This window comes from Colius striatus, chromosome 14, assembly GCF_028858725.1.
Source record: "Colius striatus isolate bColStr4 chromosome 14, bColStr4.1.hap1, whole genome shotgun sequence".
Lineage (NCBI taxonomy): Eukaryota > Metazoa > Chordata > Aves > Coliiformes > Coliidae > Colius > Colius striatus.
Window position 1 is genome coordinate 18,652,799 of NC_084772.1, and position 21,860 is coordinate 18,674,658.

General features: G+C 34.9%; 1 protein-coding gene across 2 annotated transcripts in view; it reads left to right on the forward strand.

Annotated features, from left to right (window-relative positions):
* CDH13 (cadherin 13) overlaps positions 1-21,860 on the forward strand; it is a 454,402-nt gene that overhangs the window by 256,896 nt on the left and 175,646 nt on the right. For both annotated transcript variants that reach the window (XM_062007637.1, XM_062007636.1), the window contains exon 6: positions 4,912-5,056. In XM_062007637.1, coding sequence (XP_061863621.1) covers positions 4,912-5,056 — 145 coding nt within the window. The remainder of the gene's footprint in view (positions 1-4,911; positions 5,057-21,860) is intronic.

A 21,860-nucleotide genomic window follows, 5' to 3' on the forward strand; every position in this document is an offset into this window, starting at 1 on the left:
TCATTAAACACACTTTATCTTGGTCTTCTATTGACATATGGTCTTGCTTCCATGCATCAGACCTATCACTCCATTGTGTTACATCCCCAGTGAGTAGTTCTACACCAGCGTGGGTGCATAAATGAAATCCCTCACTCTTGCAAGTCTAGTAGGGTAAGTAAGTATACATTCATACTGCTGGGTTTTTTTTGCTTAATTAGGCTTAAGTCCCTGGTAATTTTAAATAGTTAAATGAAGACTTCCAGTTAAATATTTATTCCTTGGTACTTGCTCAAAGGAAATGATTATGTTACACTTCACAAACCAGAATATTATGACATTTACATTGACCCTTCAGTCTACTTGTGTGACTAATGATTAAAACTATGAAGACTACTACCTTTAAAAGTAGTGAGAAAAGAACAATTTTGACTGTTTATAATAATAAATTTCCTTCCTTTCCACAAAAGTTCTATTAACGTGTCTACAAAGCCTTGCATCAGATGTGATCAAAGATGGTGAAGTGACTCTTACCTAATGAAGAATTCATCCTTTGTCGGTCTCTGAGAAGACAGAAGTCTTGTGGGTTTTGACATTTTAAAATAATGCAGAGAGTTAAGAGATAGTTGTGTGAAGAAAATAGGAACTATAAAATAACTGTAGGGTAATTCTAGGATTGTAAGGTAGATTGACGCAAGCCTTTATTTTACTGAGGTCTGAACGAATAAGATAGTTTTATGTAAAGTGTTTTACAGCTTAGGCTTTCCTGCGTTCAGGAAACTCTCTAATGTTCCATATTTTTTTCTAATAGTGTTTTCCAAACAAAACATGTTAGAGATAAAACATGACTAATACAGACACCTTTTTTAAAATAAAAGCCAAGACACTGATTCTTCACCTCTAGTGTGCATGAGTATGGAATGTACACAATATAATGATACCTTTAATCTCCAAGATAGTGCTTTAGGCTTTCAAAAGTCTGCATGTTGAACATTATCTGAAAGGAGATGTTGTTTGTCGTCATCTTGCAACTATTCTTTTGTACTGTAGCTGCTTATATTTCATTTGTGAATGTTTTGTGAAATGACACATTAGTAAAGGGCTACATGATTGTTGCTAGAAAACAAATCACTGAAATTATAGCAATAAATTGTATATTTTTTAAGGAATCAGAATCTAATTTTTAAGGGGATATATTAGCAAGATAAAGCCTATGATGTTTATAGGAGTACTTAGGATGAGTAATTAATCCCTTCTCATTAAGGTTCTAGCTCTGAATGACAGGCTAAATTCTCCAATGGCAGGTAATGATGCTATTTTTTCCATCATTTGTACAACCTCATTGAGGTAATCAATGCCTCATCATCAATAGTTTGAGACAGAATTATGCATACCTGTTAGACTCAGTATAGTTTGGGTTTATGTCCTCTCCCTCTGTCTCTTCTTGTGACATACAAAAATTAGCTAGTGTTTTATTCATATTCTTTACACTGGAAAATGTAACTGCAATTAATTTCTCTGTTTCAGAATTATTGTCTCCTTTGAGTTGTTTTAGGTAATTGAACCCAATTTTTACTAAGACCTTATACTAAAAAGAGAATTTCTTTACTATTTTGCATGACACAGAGTTAAGCAAATGGGTTTTTTTTAATACTAGGAGATTGCCTACATGAAAGGTCCATATGTCTATCACCTTTCTTTACTGCCAATTCACACCTAAAACTTGATGATAAAAAACATAACAAGCATTTGTAAGAATAATTCTAACCAAGACAGGAATAAATAAAGTGGACAGTGGTCTGTACCTATATATACCACACAATAACTGATATCAGAGCAGGTAGTGGTATAGCTGTCTTTTGTACTGTCACAGTGCTCCTTCAAGATGTCTGGGTGTATCCTGAATGATGTGCCTGTTCTATGTCTTGCTTACCTTTGATTTGTTTGGTTTTCCTGCCCTGGTGAGTGGACCTGGGGATATTGGAGCCATGGGATGAAAAGCTCATGGATTGAGCTGAAGTCAAAATACCCATGCAGTGTTTTTACCCCTTCTTATAAAGTTTTTCCCAAAGGTGCCACCCACATATGAGAATCTCAGAAACTTTCTTATCAGCAACAAAATGGAAATTCAAATTAGAAGGCAGTTAATGACTATGGAATCTGTATTAGACTTTGAGGATAATTAAGTTCTAAAAGATAGTCCAGATTCTCTTATGAAAAACTATATGTTGTAATTTTGTGGGGGCCATTGGCTGACTGGCTTCAAAGTAAAAATAGACATTTATATGCAGAGAAGGAAGGTTGCTATCCAGAATCGTTTCACCAGAAACCATAAATGAAAAGGAACAACTGTTCTGTGAAGAGGAAACTTTGAAATTACTTTAAGTAATGGTCAGAATGAGACTGGTTATCATTTTCTGTAAATGTTGTTGCTGACATAGAAGGGAATCAAGACTACATAAAATAGAGTGCTTAAGACAGGTTTGGGCAGCTTTGAATAAGCTTATTAAACTTCTGGTAATATCATTGCATTTGAGCTGACAAGAAAGATCCTCTCTTCAGATATTGTGGGAGGAATTGGATGGGAAATCAAGAAGTCCCTTTCGAGAAGGGATAGTGCTGTGTAAGAGTTTGTCTAGACAAAGGCTAAAATCTATTACTGCTCCAATTTTCAATTTGATATTGCTTTTCCCTGTTTTGCTGGTGTGCTTAATTTTATGAGTGTTTCTCAGCTCTACTAGAAGCAATAGTTAAAGTCTACTTTGTATGCTATCACAGAAACTTGTGAGGTGGAACAGTTCTCATAAACCCTTGGTTATCCTTTATAGTTTGCATGTATACTTTTGTCAGAAATGAAATTTGTGTCATGATGTGTCATGAAAACATTTTTAGCCAGCTTGTCTCAGACATAGGGGACTTGGCAGTGATAAAGTTAATCTATTTCAGTACTTAATAAGAATCTCCTATTCTCTACTTTAAACTATGCAAGTCTAGGAAGAAAATTGTTAGTGTTAGATCAGCCTTTGCTTTGGATGACTTAAAATTTTGATAAAGCAGTTGAAGTAGGTTTTTTTTTCCCCCTCAATCTATCAAAGCCTTTGTTCTCCAGTGAGTAATATTGAGAGAGAGAGATTAGGAGCAAATTATCTTGAATTTGAAAATGATTTTGCTGGAATTTCACAGAGAAGTATTGCTATTCTTCCATTTCCTAAACCAATTAACATAGTTTTGATGAATCAACATTTACTAAAATAAATCTTTTTGTCAGCAGTTTCCAACTGTATCTAAAACTGTATCTAGCTTTAAAGTAGTTCAGTAATAAGACCACATTTCCCCTCCTAGTCCTGATCATGCTGCATGCAATTCCAACAGTAGTACATTGACTTTAGAGTACAGAACTAACAAAGCCCTGAGAATTGAAAGGGCAAGCTTCAGCTGTGCCACAATTCTGTTGCCTTGGCATCAGAATACATGTTTGGTTTTAAGCTGTGAAGTTATACATGTAGTAAAAAAAAAACCAAGGCTTGGGAAAGTCTTGCTAGAACAATTGCTAGACAAGTGAGGAAGTGCATTAAGTAGATGTTAAAATGGACTGCGACACTATTTACACAAATAGTTTGTGAATGGATAGTTTTACTTCTAACAAATACTCCTACTCACACCCAATACATTGAATTATAAAACTGGAATGTATTTATAAGCATAACAGAATACAGAGAGATGTGATTATAACCCATCCATTTCAATAAGGAATTAGAATTCTGACCTAATTCTTTCCTGGTAGGATTTATCACTAACTTATAAATAACTTAGAGGTATAAGACATGGCAATGAAGAATAAATTAACAGAATAAACAAAATGCTCAGAGACTTGCAGCTCCTGCTGCTACCACTTTCTCAGGGAAAGACTGTAAAAGAGTGATATTGAAGTCTGTGTTCAGGTTCATTTTGTGACTGGCCTAGTTCCATTACAGAGTTGAGTATGGGGATGGATAGGGTGGGTGACTATAACTCTAATATATTTGTTGCTGTATTTTACTGATGTCTTGGTAAGAGAGAGAAGTTCGGGGATACTATGCAGTTGCAATCTAAATTGACCTTTTCTATTATCTAAGAAGTTTTGGCATGGTTTACTCTAATGACAGATTAGGTTTCAGTAATTCCTCATGACTTTCCATTGCAAATGGGTTGGAGGGTCAAGACAATAAGCTATGATTTTATTTCCAGTTTTTTAAGGTAAAGGAGGTCCAAACAAATCTCCAACTGCATATGTGGACTTTACAGTCAGCAGATGCTTTCCTATGTTGGGATATGAGTGTGTATATGTATATAAAAGTGCTTATGTAATACTGCATATGTTGTTCTTATTAGAAGATTCACAACAACATTCTAATGAGGTTATTATTAGAAAAGCTGGAGACTGTCAAAACTACCTAACATAATACTTCATGCCATCATCATTGAGAAAATGTATTTAATGTGTCTAATACATTCTTATGCATTCTTAATATGTCTAATGAGTTTTTTTAAAAAAGCTTTTAAGTGTGCATTAGGCAATAAGTCAGTGTGAAAGCTTTATTGTGTCCACTGCAAATGTGCTTGAAAAAGGAAATAAATTCTAACCAAATCATCACATGAATAGGTGACATTTTTCAGGAGGTGTTTTTACTCTATTTATTTAATTCTTCAAGGAATATGGCATTTTCAAGCTGCCAAGGAGTATTTTGATTCGAATGTACATCTGTCTTTCTCTTTTGCGTAGATTGCTTAATTGGAAAAATTACTCTGAGCCTAGTCCAAGAAATTGACTGCAAGTGGTTTCCTTGGCAGGGTCTGGTTACAGCAACACTGATCCGAGTAATTTTTCTCCTTACTTTTCCATCACTGTGATAGTGAACTAATGAATTTAATCCTTTCCTTTTGTTCATACAGCTTGAAGTTGAGGTCATAGACATAAGTGGGAAAACCATTGATGGTCCAGTCCGTCTAGATATTGCTGTTATTGATCAAAATGACAACAGGCCAATGTTCAAAGAAGGACCCTATGTTGGTCATGTCATGGAGGGATCCCCTACAGGTAAGTCCATGTCAGTCATATCTCTATAAATAATGCCAGAACAAATTCTCTATTGATAATATTGTTATCATCACGTACATCTTTTCTTACTAAGTTTGTGGGTCACTGAATCCTTTCCTCACATCAGGAGGTGGGAGCAACCCTTTAGGACAACAGGTAATGATTTCTGAAAAACTATCAAATCTACAGAGGAAAAAAAAGACAGGAAAATAACATAGTTTGGAATGAAAGCTTAGGTTTAAGTTTATGCTTTTTAACTCCTACCTGGAATCAACAAAGACAAGCCCTAGGATATGATTAAGATTCAGACCAAATAACATGTACAATTTCCGTTATGACTGAGAATTCTGTTTTTCTCTGTAAGATTAGCTGCTGGTAGTGTCATTTTTATTTGTTTATGTAGCATGAGGCTGGGTAAATAATAGGAATAAATGGAAAAAAAATTATGAATATAATGTTATTGTAAGACAGATTGAAATACTGAACAATGGTACTTGTGTAAATACAGATAGAACAGTTGCAACAAAATAAAAACACAGTTTGAGAATTGCAGTTGGTAAAGAAAATATTGTGATTAAATCCAGTGTTGATTTTGTCTGATGATGAAATTCCATGAGAATAAGATATTGTTCCAAATTTCAATTTGGTTATAACCATCCTAGCTAAACTCTTCTTGCAGATGAGTCAGTTTTCTTCAACCATTGTATTCATCTGTTGTGTAATTTTGTTGAGAAGTATTAAACAGCTGTTGCATTCCACTTGAAGTATCTCCACTGCATTCCTAAGTGGTGATTGTATGAATAGATTATGTTATGGAGTTAACCTGAATCTTGATTAAAAAAAATCTAACACAGAAGCTCCTATTAGTATCAATGGAGTGACAGTGATTTAATGGAGATTAGAGTTGTGGGTTATATGTTTGGATGTTTTTCTATACATCATTTTGGTGGTATATAAGCTCTGAGTATGTCCTATGGGTTCCTGTAGGCCTTTCAGTTGCTCTTCATCAAAGCAGAAATTTATACCTCTTCTGTATTACATGCCCTTCCCAAACAATATTTAGCCTAATGTCTAGGCTTTGTCAATTCCAGGCTATAGGACAATATTGAATTGTCATCTGCTTTATGCATATTACTCAATCTCTACACCCAGTTGCTTTTCTCTGCCAGGGATTTTTTTTTAAAACAATGCTTTATTTTTGTTCATCTATTAACTGTCCTTGCTTTTCCCTTTTTTCACTCCTTCTAGTTTATGCTCCTCATTCATAAGATGTGTTTGTCAGTCTGGGTTCTAGTGACTTCTTCTGTAACTGTTTTCATTCCCTTTCTCTTGCTGCACTTCAGTGTTTGTCTGTGCAGTGTTTGACATTTTGGTTGTCTTACCTGTTAGTCAAAGTTCTAATAATTTTTCTCAAGTTTATCTCTTTCTTATCCTCCCTTTCCCTCTGGCATTCATCTCATTAAACTTCATAACCTCATTTTGCTGGTGTCAAGAACACCAACGCATGGGAAATAATTTTGGGCAAAAATGTAGAATCATTATTAGCTGGAATCTGTCGTAGTTCTGTATGCAGATAACATCCAGTCAGGCACAATTTCTTGTTTACATCTGTTTTCCATAATTCTTCACATTTTATGGTGTATATCTTAAAATTATTCATCAGCTTCTCCTATCTTGCTGCTGCCAATCAATAGTTGCACTGCACAGCTTGATAGAAATCTTTATGTGCGTGTGTTTGCATATGTGATTCCTGATTCCTTCTTTTTGTATTAAAATTGTATTGTTGTATTTCTTTTTTGAAGTTCCAAAAGAAAAGCTTTGCATTATAAGCATAACCTTCCTTCTTGTCACAGCCAGTCACCTTCATTTTCCTTCAAGCTCTGAAGCAAACCCATTCACTGAAATGATCTTGTGCTGAAAAATAAAAAATACTTCTATAGGTATCTTGACTCTGTCCTCATGATCACTGAATAAAGTGTGAATTTCCAAGGACTCCAATAATTCAATGATGAGAGATGGATAATCAGGTAGAGAAAGGGTTACCTATAAGGGACTGAAAAGCTTGCCTGAAGGATGTTGAGGCTTTGTTAAGGTACTTGGATGATGATATCATTTTGCTTATTTTATCCCCCTCGTGGGGCCATAATTTTAGTCATCACAAACCCAATGGAATTTTCTGGTGACTTTCCACTTATTTTATTGACTCTAAAATTGCATTTACATCTGATGAATAATAGACAACATATATCAGAGATCTACTAATAAATGTTACAGAGAGCATCACAAATTTATGTATAAATTTCAGTCTTCAAGTGTTTATATTGGACTTTCTTGATGTTGCTCTAAGACACATGTTGCAGCTTTTTATTGTTTACCAAAATTACCTTTGTCTTTAATGATATGAGGGTTGAGTTTCTTAATTAGGGAAAGATATACAAGTTATAGTGAAATGTTATGCCTCTTTTAAGGACCCTCCTTCCTATTCCACTGCAGATAGATACAAGTGGAAGTATTTATTTAATGTCTTTATGGATAATTAATTGTTTGTGCATAGTCCCAGTGAGGATGTGTTTTAGTGGCATTTTAATACATTCTCTGTATTGCAAAGGATATTCAGCTTTTTGTGTGTATGATTCTTGAGCCATCAATAAATGCCACTGGTGATTTGGACATCTACAATTTGTGTGTCATCACTTTACTAGAGAGGCAAATACCTGAGCATAATTACTGAGGCTATAAACTTGTATATGCATTATGTGAACATATATTCATCTGCATTTCAAGCTAGAGCTTGCTGCAGCTTATAATTAATGATAGAAAAAAATGTGAACAGTGGGTGATACAGTAAAGTATATCTTCCTGATATATCCTTGCTGGGGAGATTTCATTATATCATTACAGTTAATTAACTGTGTTCATGGAAATAGTCCAGAGTGAAATTCTAACAAAAGTGCACTCAAATGTATGTTTTAAGTGACCATAGATGTTTTTATAGTTCTATTAGGTCTTTTCCTGGACAAAGCTCAGGCTTGCAGGCTGATTATTCAAAGAAATCCAACCAAAGAAGCAGAAATAGTTTGCTTTTTTATTTGATATTATTATCTTTGATTTCTGTATGAGACCAAACAGAATATAATAGCCCCCAATTCAGTGACATCTATGGCAATTTTTCTACTGACTGTGGTGGGTTTTGTGTTAACTGTACTGTTGATTTGTAAGTTATGAGCCAGTTTATTTCCTATAGATCTCTGATCTATCCAGCTGCCAGTTCTAGTGTTTAGGGTCTATGCCCTGCTGCAGATTTACTTCAGTACATTAATGAGTGTGACTGTGAGCTTATGGATTACATAGGCAGGCAGAGACATTTTGGACATCTCACTTGTGAAAGGTTATAAAGTGGAGGCTGGTTAAATGAACTTGGCAGCCATGTCATGGCACTTGCTGGAGGCATTTAACAAATTATTTTAAACATATTTGACATTATGTGACTTGTAACAATATGCTGCAAGCCCAGTGGGGTAAAATCCTAACTTGTAGTCATTGGGAAAACTGCTTGAGAGCTGTATTTTAAGGAGTAACTTCTGTGATGTACAATGGCCTAAATGCATTGCATTCCAGCCGAGAAGCCCCAAAGCAGGACTGGTAGATGCCTATAAATAATTGCTAGAAATAAAGGGACATTTGAAGGCATTTAGAGAGCAAACAAAAGGAGTTAAGAGAAGCCTGGAAGGTTTCTCAATATCAAAAAATAATATGTAAAAATGGAGAAAGCAACAGGAAGACTCTGAAGCACTAAGTGGTGTTGATAGCTGTGTGTAATAGTGTGTGGCCATGATTCAGCTAATGAAACCTGTCTCTAAACATGGCAACTTCTTATCAAGAACAACCTGCTAGGATGGATTGTTTTTGTTTTTTATACATTTGACCTAACAAAATGGAGAATAACAGTATATGGATGAATATAAATGAGACTGGATATGATAGGTAAGAATCAAAAGATACCAGGAAAGGTAAACTATGGGTAAACTGGCCTAGCAAAGTCACAAGAGTACATCACTCATCTTTATGTGATCTGCACTTCTTGTCATCTTTTATACTTTCAAATACTATGGTAGTATCTTCTGGATTGTGATTTGGAATGATTTTTTTTGTTGTTGTTGTTTCTTATAATCCCTGCTGATTTATGGAATAGCAAAGTAACCAGAGCTGTAAAATGAATGAAATTGCATTCTCCAGTCCTACTTTCTTTTAAACCATAAGTGTGATAACATGGAGGAAGATACAAGTGTACTTTTAAGAGTTTTCTTTTAACCTAAAGATAAAAACTAAAAATAAATTAAAAAAGACAATTTTCACAGAGAGCTATTGGAATAGTAAAATATAGGGGTTTTTTATGTAGATAAAATAGCATCTGAAATTTCCCAGTTAAGATGATATTTCAGTTGTTTGTCACAAAAGTTACTGCATTCTGTATGTGCATACAGTTGTCTATTTTTTTAATGCATTGCATGTATTTTAAAAGTAAGAATGCAATTCCTGAAAGATTAAACTGGAGGGGAAGATGGGAATATCCAATCCTAAACAGCAGGAAAGCCAAAATGGTGTCGACATCAATACGCCTTTAGAGCAAGCATTGAGCATCAGTCGATGGTCTAGGTGTGAAGTAGGATGTGAGTTGCATATACTTTTTATGCTTCTTATTCTCATGTGCAGAATTTTGCTTAAAGTATGATGAGAAGATATGCAAACTAAGAGTTCCACACAGAAAATCTGCAATTGGTTTAGTGGAATTATGACCATTCTGTAAAACTATTTCACCAAGCAAAATGCTTCCTAAGCAAAGTACTCTGGGGCAAATACTTGGAAAACACTTTGAGTGTAGACAGAGTTCATTACCATAGTAGAATATGGAATGTTTAAATAAAAATGAGAGAAAAAATTGTAATTGAAGCAAAGATACTTTTTGATGAGTCTCAAAGTGTACTTCTAAGCAAAGGCATGTGCTGGAAATACCGTTGACACAAAGGATGGCCTTAAAACAATTTAAAAGATGAGTTCAAGATAGTAACAAAAATGCTTTTCTGCTTGCAATATATAGGGAGAAGCAAGTACTTATTAAAACAAATGTCAAAAAGCATTCATAAGTCAATTATGATCAACTCTTTGGGGTATATAGCTCTAAAAAAAAGTTACCCTTGGGTTTACCAAGGAAAATAGGAAATACAGTTTTCATTTACACACGATGGAAGGTTGCATATATGCATCGTAGAAAGGCTTTGTGTGATATGTGAATATTATTGATGGATTCTATTCCTAGCAAGTAAAATGTTACACTCTGTTGTGAATTTTAATTATAAGAGTCTCACTACATTGTAAATTCAGTTCTTAATAGCCTGCCTGCTAAACCCAGTCATCATCCCAATTGGATGGGCATGATCTGCTAACCCGGAAGAATGTATTTCTTCCATCTTGTATTTATTACTGGTATGACCCAAGTTACTTTTTTTCCCTCTCAAACTAAACAAAAGATGATTTCATCCTGGTTTCTTTTTATCTGTTCTTTTTGTTTAAAAACAAACAAGCACAAAAAAATTGAAAGAGAGTTCTAAGGATAAGGTTTAGCTTTATCATCCTGTGTGTAAACCAGAGCTCTGAAAGAAGTGGTGAAAATTTAAGTGCTCATTACAACCCCTCTCATGGATGGTGTGTTAGCAGCTTTTGAAGACCTATCATTTCATTTTCAGATTCTGCCTGTTGGCTGCTAAAGATGTGTAATGAGTGAACTCATTATTTAGTATTAAAATATTCCCTTTCTTTACATTGCAGTAGAAAACTTAGAAGTATATATAGATCTGAACTGCAAAGCTGAAATGTCTCAGTAAATCCACCTCAAAACTGTCTCAAAATTAAATGTTTGAATCTGAGCCTTTTTGATTCGGAGCAAAATCTTGCAGCAATGCCTTGATTCTAGAGGTTTGAAATGTCGAGTGTTACACGTCTAATTATGAAACCCGTTGCTGTGAGCTGTTGTGGAAAACAAAAGTATAGATTGATTCAAGGAATTTGATAAATCTAGGAAGAAAAACTCAGATTGACTTGGTTATTTAACATAATAGTACTTAATGAGACTGTAGCCCAGGAAGCCTCTGACACAAAGGCAGCAAAAAAATACAGAAAAGCTTATATTTGTCAAAACAAGGCTTCTTCACTTACCTTTTCCCCACTCTTCCACTGCTGGAGATGAGATGCTAGGCTTGAGCATAACACTGGAGTTTTTGTTCTGTGTATGCATATGTGTAGTTTTGTCCTCACCTAGGATTAATCACCTGCATTTCGGAAAAAATGTGCTCACTGTGTTGAAGTTTCTTGTAATCTCATCTGTAAATGTAATGGATGTGAACTAGGTAGAAACATCTGTAATGTCAATATTTCACTTTTTAAACAGAAGCCAAGCAGAAGGCAGTTGGCTAATTCTGCACAGCTGAATTGTGTATTCCAATAGGAACCTATGTGGGGTAAAATATAACTGTGTATAGACATGGATATTGTGTTTATATATATATTTTAATACATGTATAAAAATATGATGTGCATGTATTGCAGAAAGATGAACATATAAAGACACACAAATGCTGTATCCTTTTGTAGAGCCTAGAGATCCTGGTATGTTCTAGTTCCTTTGCATATGCATGATGAAAAGAAAAGAAATATATTCATTAATATTGGATTGTGTTATGTCAGGCATAGATGTACATCCAGTCTAATTTGCATGCATTTTTTCGAAGTTGAGAAGAGTAACCCATGAAAGTATTATCCAGTAATTAACGGGTGCCTGGCCATGCAAATGTGGTGAAACCTGTACATTTTGAGCAAATTGAAATAATCTCATGTGTAGCAATTAGCAGTTCACTCCAACTGGGTGTGTGATATGAGTGTCTGGAAGCACAAGTCTGCAGTTCACTCCAGGGTTCAATTATTCTTGATTTTCAGCAGAAATAGGTTAGACTCCAAAAAGGCTTCAGATCAACTTATGTGCATGCAGGTTAGAATTACTGGCCTGTTTTGATGACTAGAAATGACAAGTCACCCTATGCTTCAGTGCCAGACAGAAAATTCCCTTTGACTTTCTTTTTCTTGTGCAACTGATTTGTTTGCTCATTATCCCTCCTGCTAAAATGAGTTTTTATGTGCTTTTCTTTAGTTACACCTAATGGTATATCAAAAACTAGTCTTACAGCCAGATTAGTGTTAATACCTAGTGTTAATATCTATGAAAGCATTACTGTCTCTCTACCCTTGGACATTTCATGAAGTATTTATACTTCTCCACACCAAACGAGAGAAAGCTATGATGGTTAGATGTTTTGGCTCTTTTTACATTATAGCTCAGGCTCATTAAACAAAAACAATCATGTTTCCTAATTAAAGAACAAATAATTTTTCTTAAAAATGCTAAAGTCTTTGCTGAGCACTGGAAAACAAAATCTCAAGTGAGTTTGTGTAATTCAGTGTGTAATTCTTTGCAAAAGGAAATTTATGCAATAATAAATTTACCACCAGCTTTTCCACTTGGGCTTTTACACCTGTTTTATGCATCTGCTGCTGTCCTCTCAGATAAAGAGAAGGATGAGCTTTAAAGGTTCAGGCAGTTTGGATACATGAGACAACCTCATCCATATAATCAATCAATTGAAAGATACTGTAGTGCCAGAAAAACATTATCTGGGGAAAAAAAAGGCATCTCTCTGTGGCATACTGCAGAGGAGGAGGATGCCACAGCCCTCTTGATAGGATATATTACTGGTATAAACTCACAGTTTGTGTTGATATACTTCTAAATTGCCATTTCTGGATATTGCCTTCCCATCACCTCTTTGCAGGCCGGCAGCCCTGCAGGCTATACAGCGAGTTGTGCTTTAAGTCAGTGGGTTGTCAACATCCCCACTGCTATATTTCACTCAATCCCTTTAAACTGCATGAGAAGGGTGATAAATCCTCACAACTTGCAATCATGTGCCATAAATTTATTGTATGATTTGGAGACTGATGGCAATAGATACAGAAGTTGAAGCCCTACACCCCCTTCCTTGTCCTCTCACTCAACAGGACGTAAATCCTGGAGTTCTGTTACTGGGTAATGTAACAATGGGACATTATTTCCTTTGACAGTAATGCTATGGTGTGGCCACTACTCCAAGTGCTAAATGGAAAAAAAAGTCTATAAATTGTCAGTGCAAGCAGGATTTGTTTGCCTTAGTATGCAGTGCCAGAATCAGTCAATAGACAGATCCATACCATCTTTATTGTGAAAGAGATACATAGCCAAATAAAGAACTCATCCTTGCAGAATGACAGGATTATTTATTCAGGTTAATGTGATCATTTTTTCAATATTTTTGTCTTAAAGAGAGAGAAAAGTGATGTCCATTTGAAACTGTGGCTTCGTGTTTTTCTCTGCTCTTTTCTCCCTTTATTTCATGCTCTCAGTCTTTCTTTTCCCACCATTAAATATAGCACTTTGGGTTTAAATTGCAGCCTGTAGTCCCATGAAATCAAAAGACAGTTGTACATTACATTTGGAAGACTGAAAGCAATTGCAACAGGAAAGAAAATAATAGAATGAGAATAACTAAACAAAAAACCAATAAAAAGTAAGCAGAAGAAATAACAATAGGGTTTTTTTTAGCATGATAAGTTTTTTTTCTTTATATATATGTTACAAAATAATTCATTTGGTTTACACACGTTGAGCAAAACTTCTAGAAAGTATAACTCCTTGATCTCTTCATTCAGATTATCTTTTAAGTGCAGAAAACTTTTACCTTTGCATGCAGCTATTTATTTGTACACAGTTGCACCGAGTGCAGGGGTACTTCTGTGTAGCAAGTTTCCAAGTCATTTCTGTAAAAAATCAAGTCCCATTAGTAAGCATCACTAACATTTTTGAAAGGAACAAGGGCTTTTTTTCTTTTAAATGATAAATTTGTATTCCAATATTTTTCTAAAGTTGAAAAGCCTATTATTGGGTTTCTTGTGGGTCAGGAGGGAGTTGCCATCAGCTGATATATAAGATATGCAGAGACCACAGTCTAACTCAATCACACATTAGAAACATTATACATTAAGGGTCAGATCTCACAGCGGTGGAGATTTCTTGCTTCCCATTCATCTCCTGTTGGTACATATTGGAAACTCTCAGTAGAAATGTCTTTTAAATATGAATCTGAGAAAATAATAGATATACTTTCTAGATGGGGATTTTGGGAATACAAATGCAGCTCATCAGTATTATGATTTAAGCAATACGGCCTTAAAATAAGTTTATCATTGCAATTGTTATCAAAAGATATTCTACGATATTTATATGATTCTAAGTTAGGTTATTTTATACAACTGTAAACCTACATGGAAAAAACAAACAGAACCAATAACAATAAAAAACTCCTTTAAAGGATCACTTGATTTCTCATGTTTGCGGCCTGGGAGATTCTAAGCTGCTCTGTTTCCACAGCATGAGTATACATACCTTTGACTCTCATAAAACTGAAATATTGAGGTCCTGGGACTGGATTTTGTGTAATTTAAGTTTGAAAAGAATTCCTTTGACTGTATTGAGTTAGAAGTAGCTGCACTGCCCCTTTGTTTCCCAACAAGATAGACAGAAATGAATGGGAAAGATCTTCTTGATGTTTTTCCTAGTGAAAAGGAAAACAAAAAACCTAAGGGATATTGCAGTTTTCAGGCAGAAAAACTATAATACTTTTAGTTTCATCTTTTTAGGTTTGTGCAACAAACCAATCCTATGAAGACAAAAGAAATTTTGACTCAAAACTAAAAGAAAAGAATTAGATGTTAACTGGCTTTGCAACAGTCCTTACTTATGATACTTACAAACTACTTGTAATTTGAAAATGGATAGCACTATGTTTGTGCTAAGAATTATGTTGATGAAGATAATGTATGTTTTCTTGGACAGTTCTGTCCCAACTCCACATCTGCTCTTTAACAGTGTGGTTATACTTTATACTGTAGTAAAAAAATTAGTGTTAGCAAAATATCATCTTAAGAGTAGATTAAGTACCTAATAATTGTTTTAAGAAATAGGAATGTTCTGAAACATGCAGTTTTGAATAAAATAAGCTTCTGTAGCAATATCTGCCATAGAATGCTATGACGGTGCATTTAGTATCACAACGAAATGAGATGGACATTACTGGGTCAAATTTATCAGTTTCCTTTGTGGAATCTCTAAAAGGAAAGCAGAATATGATGTTTACTTTAAAAGGAAAGAGAACATTCTACTTTTAATGTCTTTTCATTTTAATTATTAAAAGCATTGATAAGAGCATTGGCAAGGACAATTTTTAACGTGGTTTTGAGGTTGAGAGATGCTCCTTAAGACAGAGGTACTTTAACTAATGAAACAATTGCAGGGTTTGTCCATGGGGTCATATGATTAGTCCTTTAATTAATATACATTATGTATCTTCTTCTAGCCTACTCGAGGGTGTAATTTTATTAAGTACTCAGGCAAACAGTATTTCTTGCCCTTTCTAATTTAGGATTCAAAAGGACAAATCATACTTGATCTCTCAGATGGAGGTAAGACATATGTTTTTACCATTTTAAGTGGGAGTGTAAAAACTAAACAAACAATAAACCCCACAAAACAAATAAACAAAAAACCCACAAAAACTCCCAGCTGTGTCGATTCAGGTATTCAAACTGCTTTCACTTTTCCTGAATGAATATTTGTTGATTAGCTCTTTCAAGCTGCAGTATCATTACAGTGACATACAGCTCCTTTGGGCTTTGAAGCCATTGCCAGTATCTCAATATATTTTTACATTTTGAATCCCATGATAATTGATAAAAAAATATCTCTTGAACAATCATTCTTTTTTTTGCCATTGGCAATTATAAACACAGAATCTTTCTTTAAAGCCAACTTTCTAATTTTTAAAGAGGTAGTAATTGAAAAGGGTTTTATCTGTCGTTTCTTGCCATCAGCCCTGTGTTGCTGTGGTATATCTGAGAAGTTTGGGAGGCATCTGAAACACTTTAGTTGAAGAGAGTGTTAATGAAAGATGTCTTTGTGTTTTACTCTTAAATGACAATTCTTTGTGTCAGCTGAGATTGACATATTGTGAAATCAATGGGTGTAGGAATGTCAATGAAATACACGCAGACTTGTTATTGCTAAAACCCCATGTACTACAAAGCTGAATATTTAGAGATGGAATATGCAAAGGTAGCAACTTGTAGCAAGAAAATCATTCTTGCTACATCTCCACATCTTTGATGCAGAATATGGAGATAATGTAGATCTGGATTGCTTGATAAAATATACCCAAATCTCAGAAGGGCATCAGCATCTCAGCTGGATTCTGTCCAGGACTTTTCTTTCTAAATTTAATTCACTACATTAATTTTCTTTTATATTATGTTACGTGAGCTATTACTTAATGTCATTGATCTGCAGCACCTTTGCTGGGAAGCTTCATAGCTAAGTACTGCTACCCAAAGTGTTCTCAGGAAATTCTCTGATTCAGCACCTAGGTAGCATTTTTTACTCTTCAGAAAGTTCTCCTCTAGGGTAGAGCACCAATTATAAAAATGCAGTCACAGCACTTGCATGATATTAAAATAAAACTTACACAGATAGCATATAATAGAAAATCAAACTATTAAACAATATAGAATTTTGTTCTATATGCAAGAATAGGTTCTTACTCCCACAGGCTATATAAGTGCTACAGTCAGAAGAATTGTAAACGTTTGCAGGATTGGGCTGGTTTTGAGCAAGCCCTGGAATGAAGCCAGGGTGAATGTAAGATGGAGAAGCTTCCCATTGCTTTCTTTCAATTGAACTTACTGTAGATTCTTCCACTAAGAGATAAATTCATTGGATTAAGCCAGAAAAATAGTATCTAGACAGTTGATAGCCAGGATCTGCTTTAGATTCAGATATAACATTGCTAATACCAGCAGCAATTAAATAAAAGTGCTTTAAGGTTTTCATCTGACAAATTCTGCAATGGTAATATGAATAAGTTTGAAGGCTGCTCAGACAAATTTTACTGGGGAGAAAGTTCATACCCTAAAACTACTCTGTATTCTTCTGGTAATTAAAGACTGGCCAGACATTGAATGACTAGTCCTAGAAACCAAATATATAAATAACACTCAAAGAGTGTTAAAGGAGTTATACTGAGATACTAAAATATCTAGTGTGCCTATACATAAATGGATTTTGCACTTCTTGTCATCACTGCTGTGAAGGACCAACCTATACATTATTGTTAAACATTAATTTAACAAGCAAGGTTTATGATAGATTTGCCAAAGATATGATGGGCAATACTGTTCTTGTTGTGTTAGCTTTTTGTGCAGATGGCTTAAGTGGACCCAAAATCTGGTCAGCCAGAACTTGACATAGGAGCTCAGTCCCAAATGTAGCAGAGAAGGGCCATAGTTATGGAAAGCAAAAACAATAGAGACACATCAGCATTTTTTAACAGACAGTGTAATGGATCATGAAATTGCATATGCTACTATTTGGATACCCTTGCAAACATTGTTTTGCAAACTTCTTGGTTTTCAATTTAAACAGTTTTGCCTTCTTGATTTTAAGCTGAACTCTATCATAGTTTCTGTTAGCAAAGTCCTACAGTACTCAAAATAATTATAAGACAAAAAGATAGACATGCCTCTTGGGCTTGTTGTAATCGTGCTTGTTTGGCAGTTTAATTTTGGGAGGTTACACTTTGAGCAAGCTTGGTATATGCTGCAGGCTTATGAAATAAGAACTAAAAATTTGATCGTATTTTCTTAGTGGGGGGGGAGGGGAAAGGTAATCGTACAGTTTTGCCTTTCCAATTTCATATTTTGAAGGTTGGCTTTTGCTAGTTAAGATAATATAATTTATCCATCCTTTGGGCTCTTATTTTCTCATTGCTACAGCTGTATCCAAGAAGGTTGAAATTACCAGTTTCAGGCTTCATTGCTATTGAATAAAGTTTTAACTCCTTTCTCTTTTTTTCTTCCTTTTCTCTTTTTTTTCCTCTTTTCTTCAAACTGAAGGATCCTTTTGGAAGCAAGCAGTCAAACCTTTTAGTTTTCCCCTCTTCCTGCTTTCTAAATGACAATTTCTCAGTTCCTTTACAAGCAGTTGCCCAAAACTGGAGAGGGTAGGAGAAAAACATATGAGTTCAAGATTTTTTTCCTTAATCACTATATAGATTAAACCAGCAGTTTACAGTTTTATTAGCACACATTTCCAACCACTGTGAACAGATAAGTCCATGCTGTGCTCAGAGAAACCCCTGTCAGAGGCATTCAGAGTTCCTAATTCTACTACCTCCTGCCATGCGCTACAATTTGGGAACGATTTGCCAAGGAATCTTTGTTCTGTACAGTCTGCTGCTGCTTGTAGATATCTCTTTTCTAAATGAAATCCAATCAAATTTTTCAATAAGGCAAACATTGTTTTCTCAGACCTCATCTATGGAGAGATGCTGTACTGTGTAATGTGTTGATTCCCACAATGGCTCTTTATTAAATGCTGTTATATAAAGAACTTCATATTTTCTCATGACTGGTAGGTCTTTGTTTTACTTTGGCCTGTCCTAAGGTTTTTAAACAATAAGTGCCAGAGTAGAGGAAAAACAGCATTTTCATAAGCATTCCTGGTAGGATGAGTAATGGTGAGACTTCCTAAATACTACTAAATTTGCTAAATTTCAAGTGGAAAACATAAAAAATCATTAATTTAGAGAAAAAAATGAGATAAAGGTTTCTTTGTTATTGTAGCATATTTCAATGCTTAAGTTGTGTTTTCTCTTGCAAATTTGGTATACTTCAGCTGTAGGCTATTCCTGACATGGTCCAGGAATTACAACCTGTTGAATGCTAAGTAGATGGTGTGGACCAATATTAATGAGGGTCTGTGGAGCAGTCTCCTTATTACTGCTAGCCAAAGGGAAAAAAGAGGAGTATTTCGTGGTTTGCTACTCTGCCTAGGGATACCAAATTTACATATGGCCTAAAACTGCTGATCAGAGCTAATCTCCATGATCATTATAGCTTGAAGAAAGGTTTAATATTCAGGACTTTCTGAAGTTTTTTCTAAACAAAAATAGGCTGTATGAAAGTGGGCCATTGGCAAGGCAGGAGTGTGTGCTGCTGCCAGGAATTTTAATGACTTGATGCTAAGAAGGGAGGACTTGTACTCCACAAAAAACTTGTGCAGTTTGTTCACAGATATTTACTCAGGTTATTTTGCTTTAAGTTTGCACTATAGAACACTTTTCCCCCAGACCTGACAGGCCTTCAGAGCACAAGAGATAGTGCTATGTGGCTCCTTGATAGAGTCTTGGCAGCAGATGTAGTTGATGTGATTGCCATTGGATGTCCTTAAAGTCTTTTGGACAGTTTTCCTGGTGCATTATGTCAGCTTGTAGTTGTGACTGTCATCTTAATTTTTATGGAAGGAAAAGTTTCAGTCTGAGTGGAAAAATCTTTGTTTTAAGGTGTGGTAATTAACTGCCAGCATTTGTATTTAATTCTTTATGATCCTGGACCAAAGACAACTGTAAGCTGAAGGTAATGTGTCAGCTGAGAATTGTGCTTGCTTTCCAACTCTACATGTTGTAACTCCACAATTCTGATTTATGTCAGATTTCTGAGAAAGTAGAACCAGATGGTTAGTTCTAAATGACTTCAGGGCAAATGGCAAGATTTAGTCTGTAGATCTGTTTAGGACTCATCTTTAGATGCGTTCCCAGATCCTCTGCAGGTTTGATACAACTACTGCTATTAGTCAGCATTTGCTCTTATCCAATAGCTGAAAAATTAACATCTTTCTCAAGGATATGATTGCTTATATGGTGCCAAGGTGGAGATATTTTCAAGAAATGAGAGTCCTGGTCAAAAATTACAACTGAATAATTGTTACCATTGAAGATAATTGCTTAAGGAAATAAGATTGGAAGAAAAAGTCATCATTTTTGCTGATATTTTTCTCCCTTGGGGCAATAAAAGGCAAAAACTGAAAAAATAAACACTCCTCTCTACTGTCCACTCACCACAGCTATGGAGAGGCTATTACTCAAATGCTTATAGTGACTGAGGAAGGATTTATAGTGCCTCTTATGGTTGCTATGTTTCTGCCATTCCAAGCAGACTTGATGGCTTCTTTCTGATCTCTGTTTAGTACTTTTTCATTACCTGGCAGTAGCAGATCTGGGATGCTTTTTACCTACCAGAGCAGAATCTGCCTCATTGCTGACCCTGCATCACTTCTGTTATAGTCCTTGTTGAGGAGTAGTCACAAAATGCTCCTGAGCTATAAGGACACAGCCTTAAATGTGCATAAGTCGGGAATGGAAACAGTTTTGCCTTACAGTCCTGTTGATCTCTTTTGCATCCCATATGCTGTGTATTTCCTCATATGTTAAACTGCAAAACCCAGGAGATATATTTTTTTAAACTTTCATTTTGTTTCATTTCTATTTCAAAGGATATACATTTGTGTTGGTTTTTAAATATATGTAAGGAATGTTGTTAAGTTTGTATCTTGGATATATTAATTGGCTTTGGAAAGACACAACTTTGATGTGAACTGTAACCTTCTAAGTAATATCTGTGATGTGGTAAGCATTTATTGCCCATAATCTGCCAAGCAATTTATATTTCTACATGTTAGTAGATGACATTTTTTCAAATGCATTCTTACTTTTATATAAACATCTATGATTTCTTTTTGTTGCAAGTCACCATTGGGAATGGGTCCCATGAAATCTGTTTTGAGACACTGGTTCTTGTTTGTTCTGAAGTATGTGGAGCACCTATAGCTTTATGTTTTTACATTTAAACATGTGCCTTGAGCTTTTTCAAACCACTCTGGAAGAGCACTGGCATAGGAAATGCTAGTTCTTACACCTACTTTTCACTTCACAAGTTAATTTTGAAGACATAAATTCTTGCCTGCTAATTAATTTTTTTTGCGTGGTTGGAAATGATTGCCACAGTTGGACTGCAGGTTGCTATGGAGATGTTTTCTGTAGGCTCTAAAAGGTGAATTATGATGTTTAGACTTACTTGTGTACCTTGAGTGTGTATATATATTTACATCATATTTCATAAATCAGGACTGTGTGGCTGAAATTTAATAATTATGATAGTTAAATAAAATAGCTTTTATTCCAAATATGAAAGATTCCTTTCAGAGTTGGACAATTGGCTCCACATAATCTGTGACAGTTTAAGAAATTATTACAAAGCATGAAAATTACCTCTTTATATATCACACAAATTCATTTACTATTTAAGATGTTAACAGAGATGGTGGACAAAAAGATAATCAGCTGTGTGTAGGTTTAATAGAATGCAGGTTGAGGAAATTAGTTCTATAAACAAGATAATTCAGAATAGAAACTTTCTGCGCTTCTAAATTGGAGGAAAAAGCTAAAAAACTCTAATTTGCCCAAGAGAATAAAGAATTCAATTAATGTTAATGCTCCTGTTTATTAATTCATATTAACCTTCTGGTTTTGAGGTCAAACTCTGGGTATACAAAGCTTGACATACAAAATGTGATAAGTAACACTGTATCTTCATGATGCTTTCACATATTAGGCAGTTATAAGATTTACAGTGTGCAAGGCTTAATCCTGAATTTTCTGGAGTATATTCTTTGTTATGGAATAAATATAGGTCATTAGAGAAATGTAAGTGAACAATGTGAAATTGTTTAAACGCTGCAATTTCTCTTGATGCTGAAGAGTTCACACATCATGTGCTA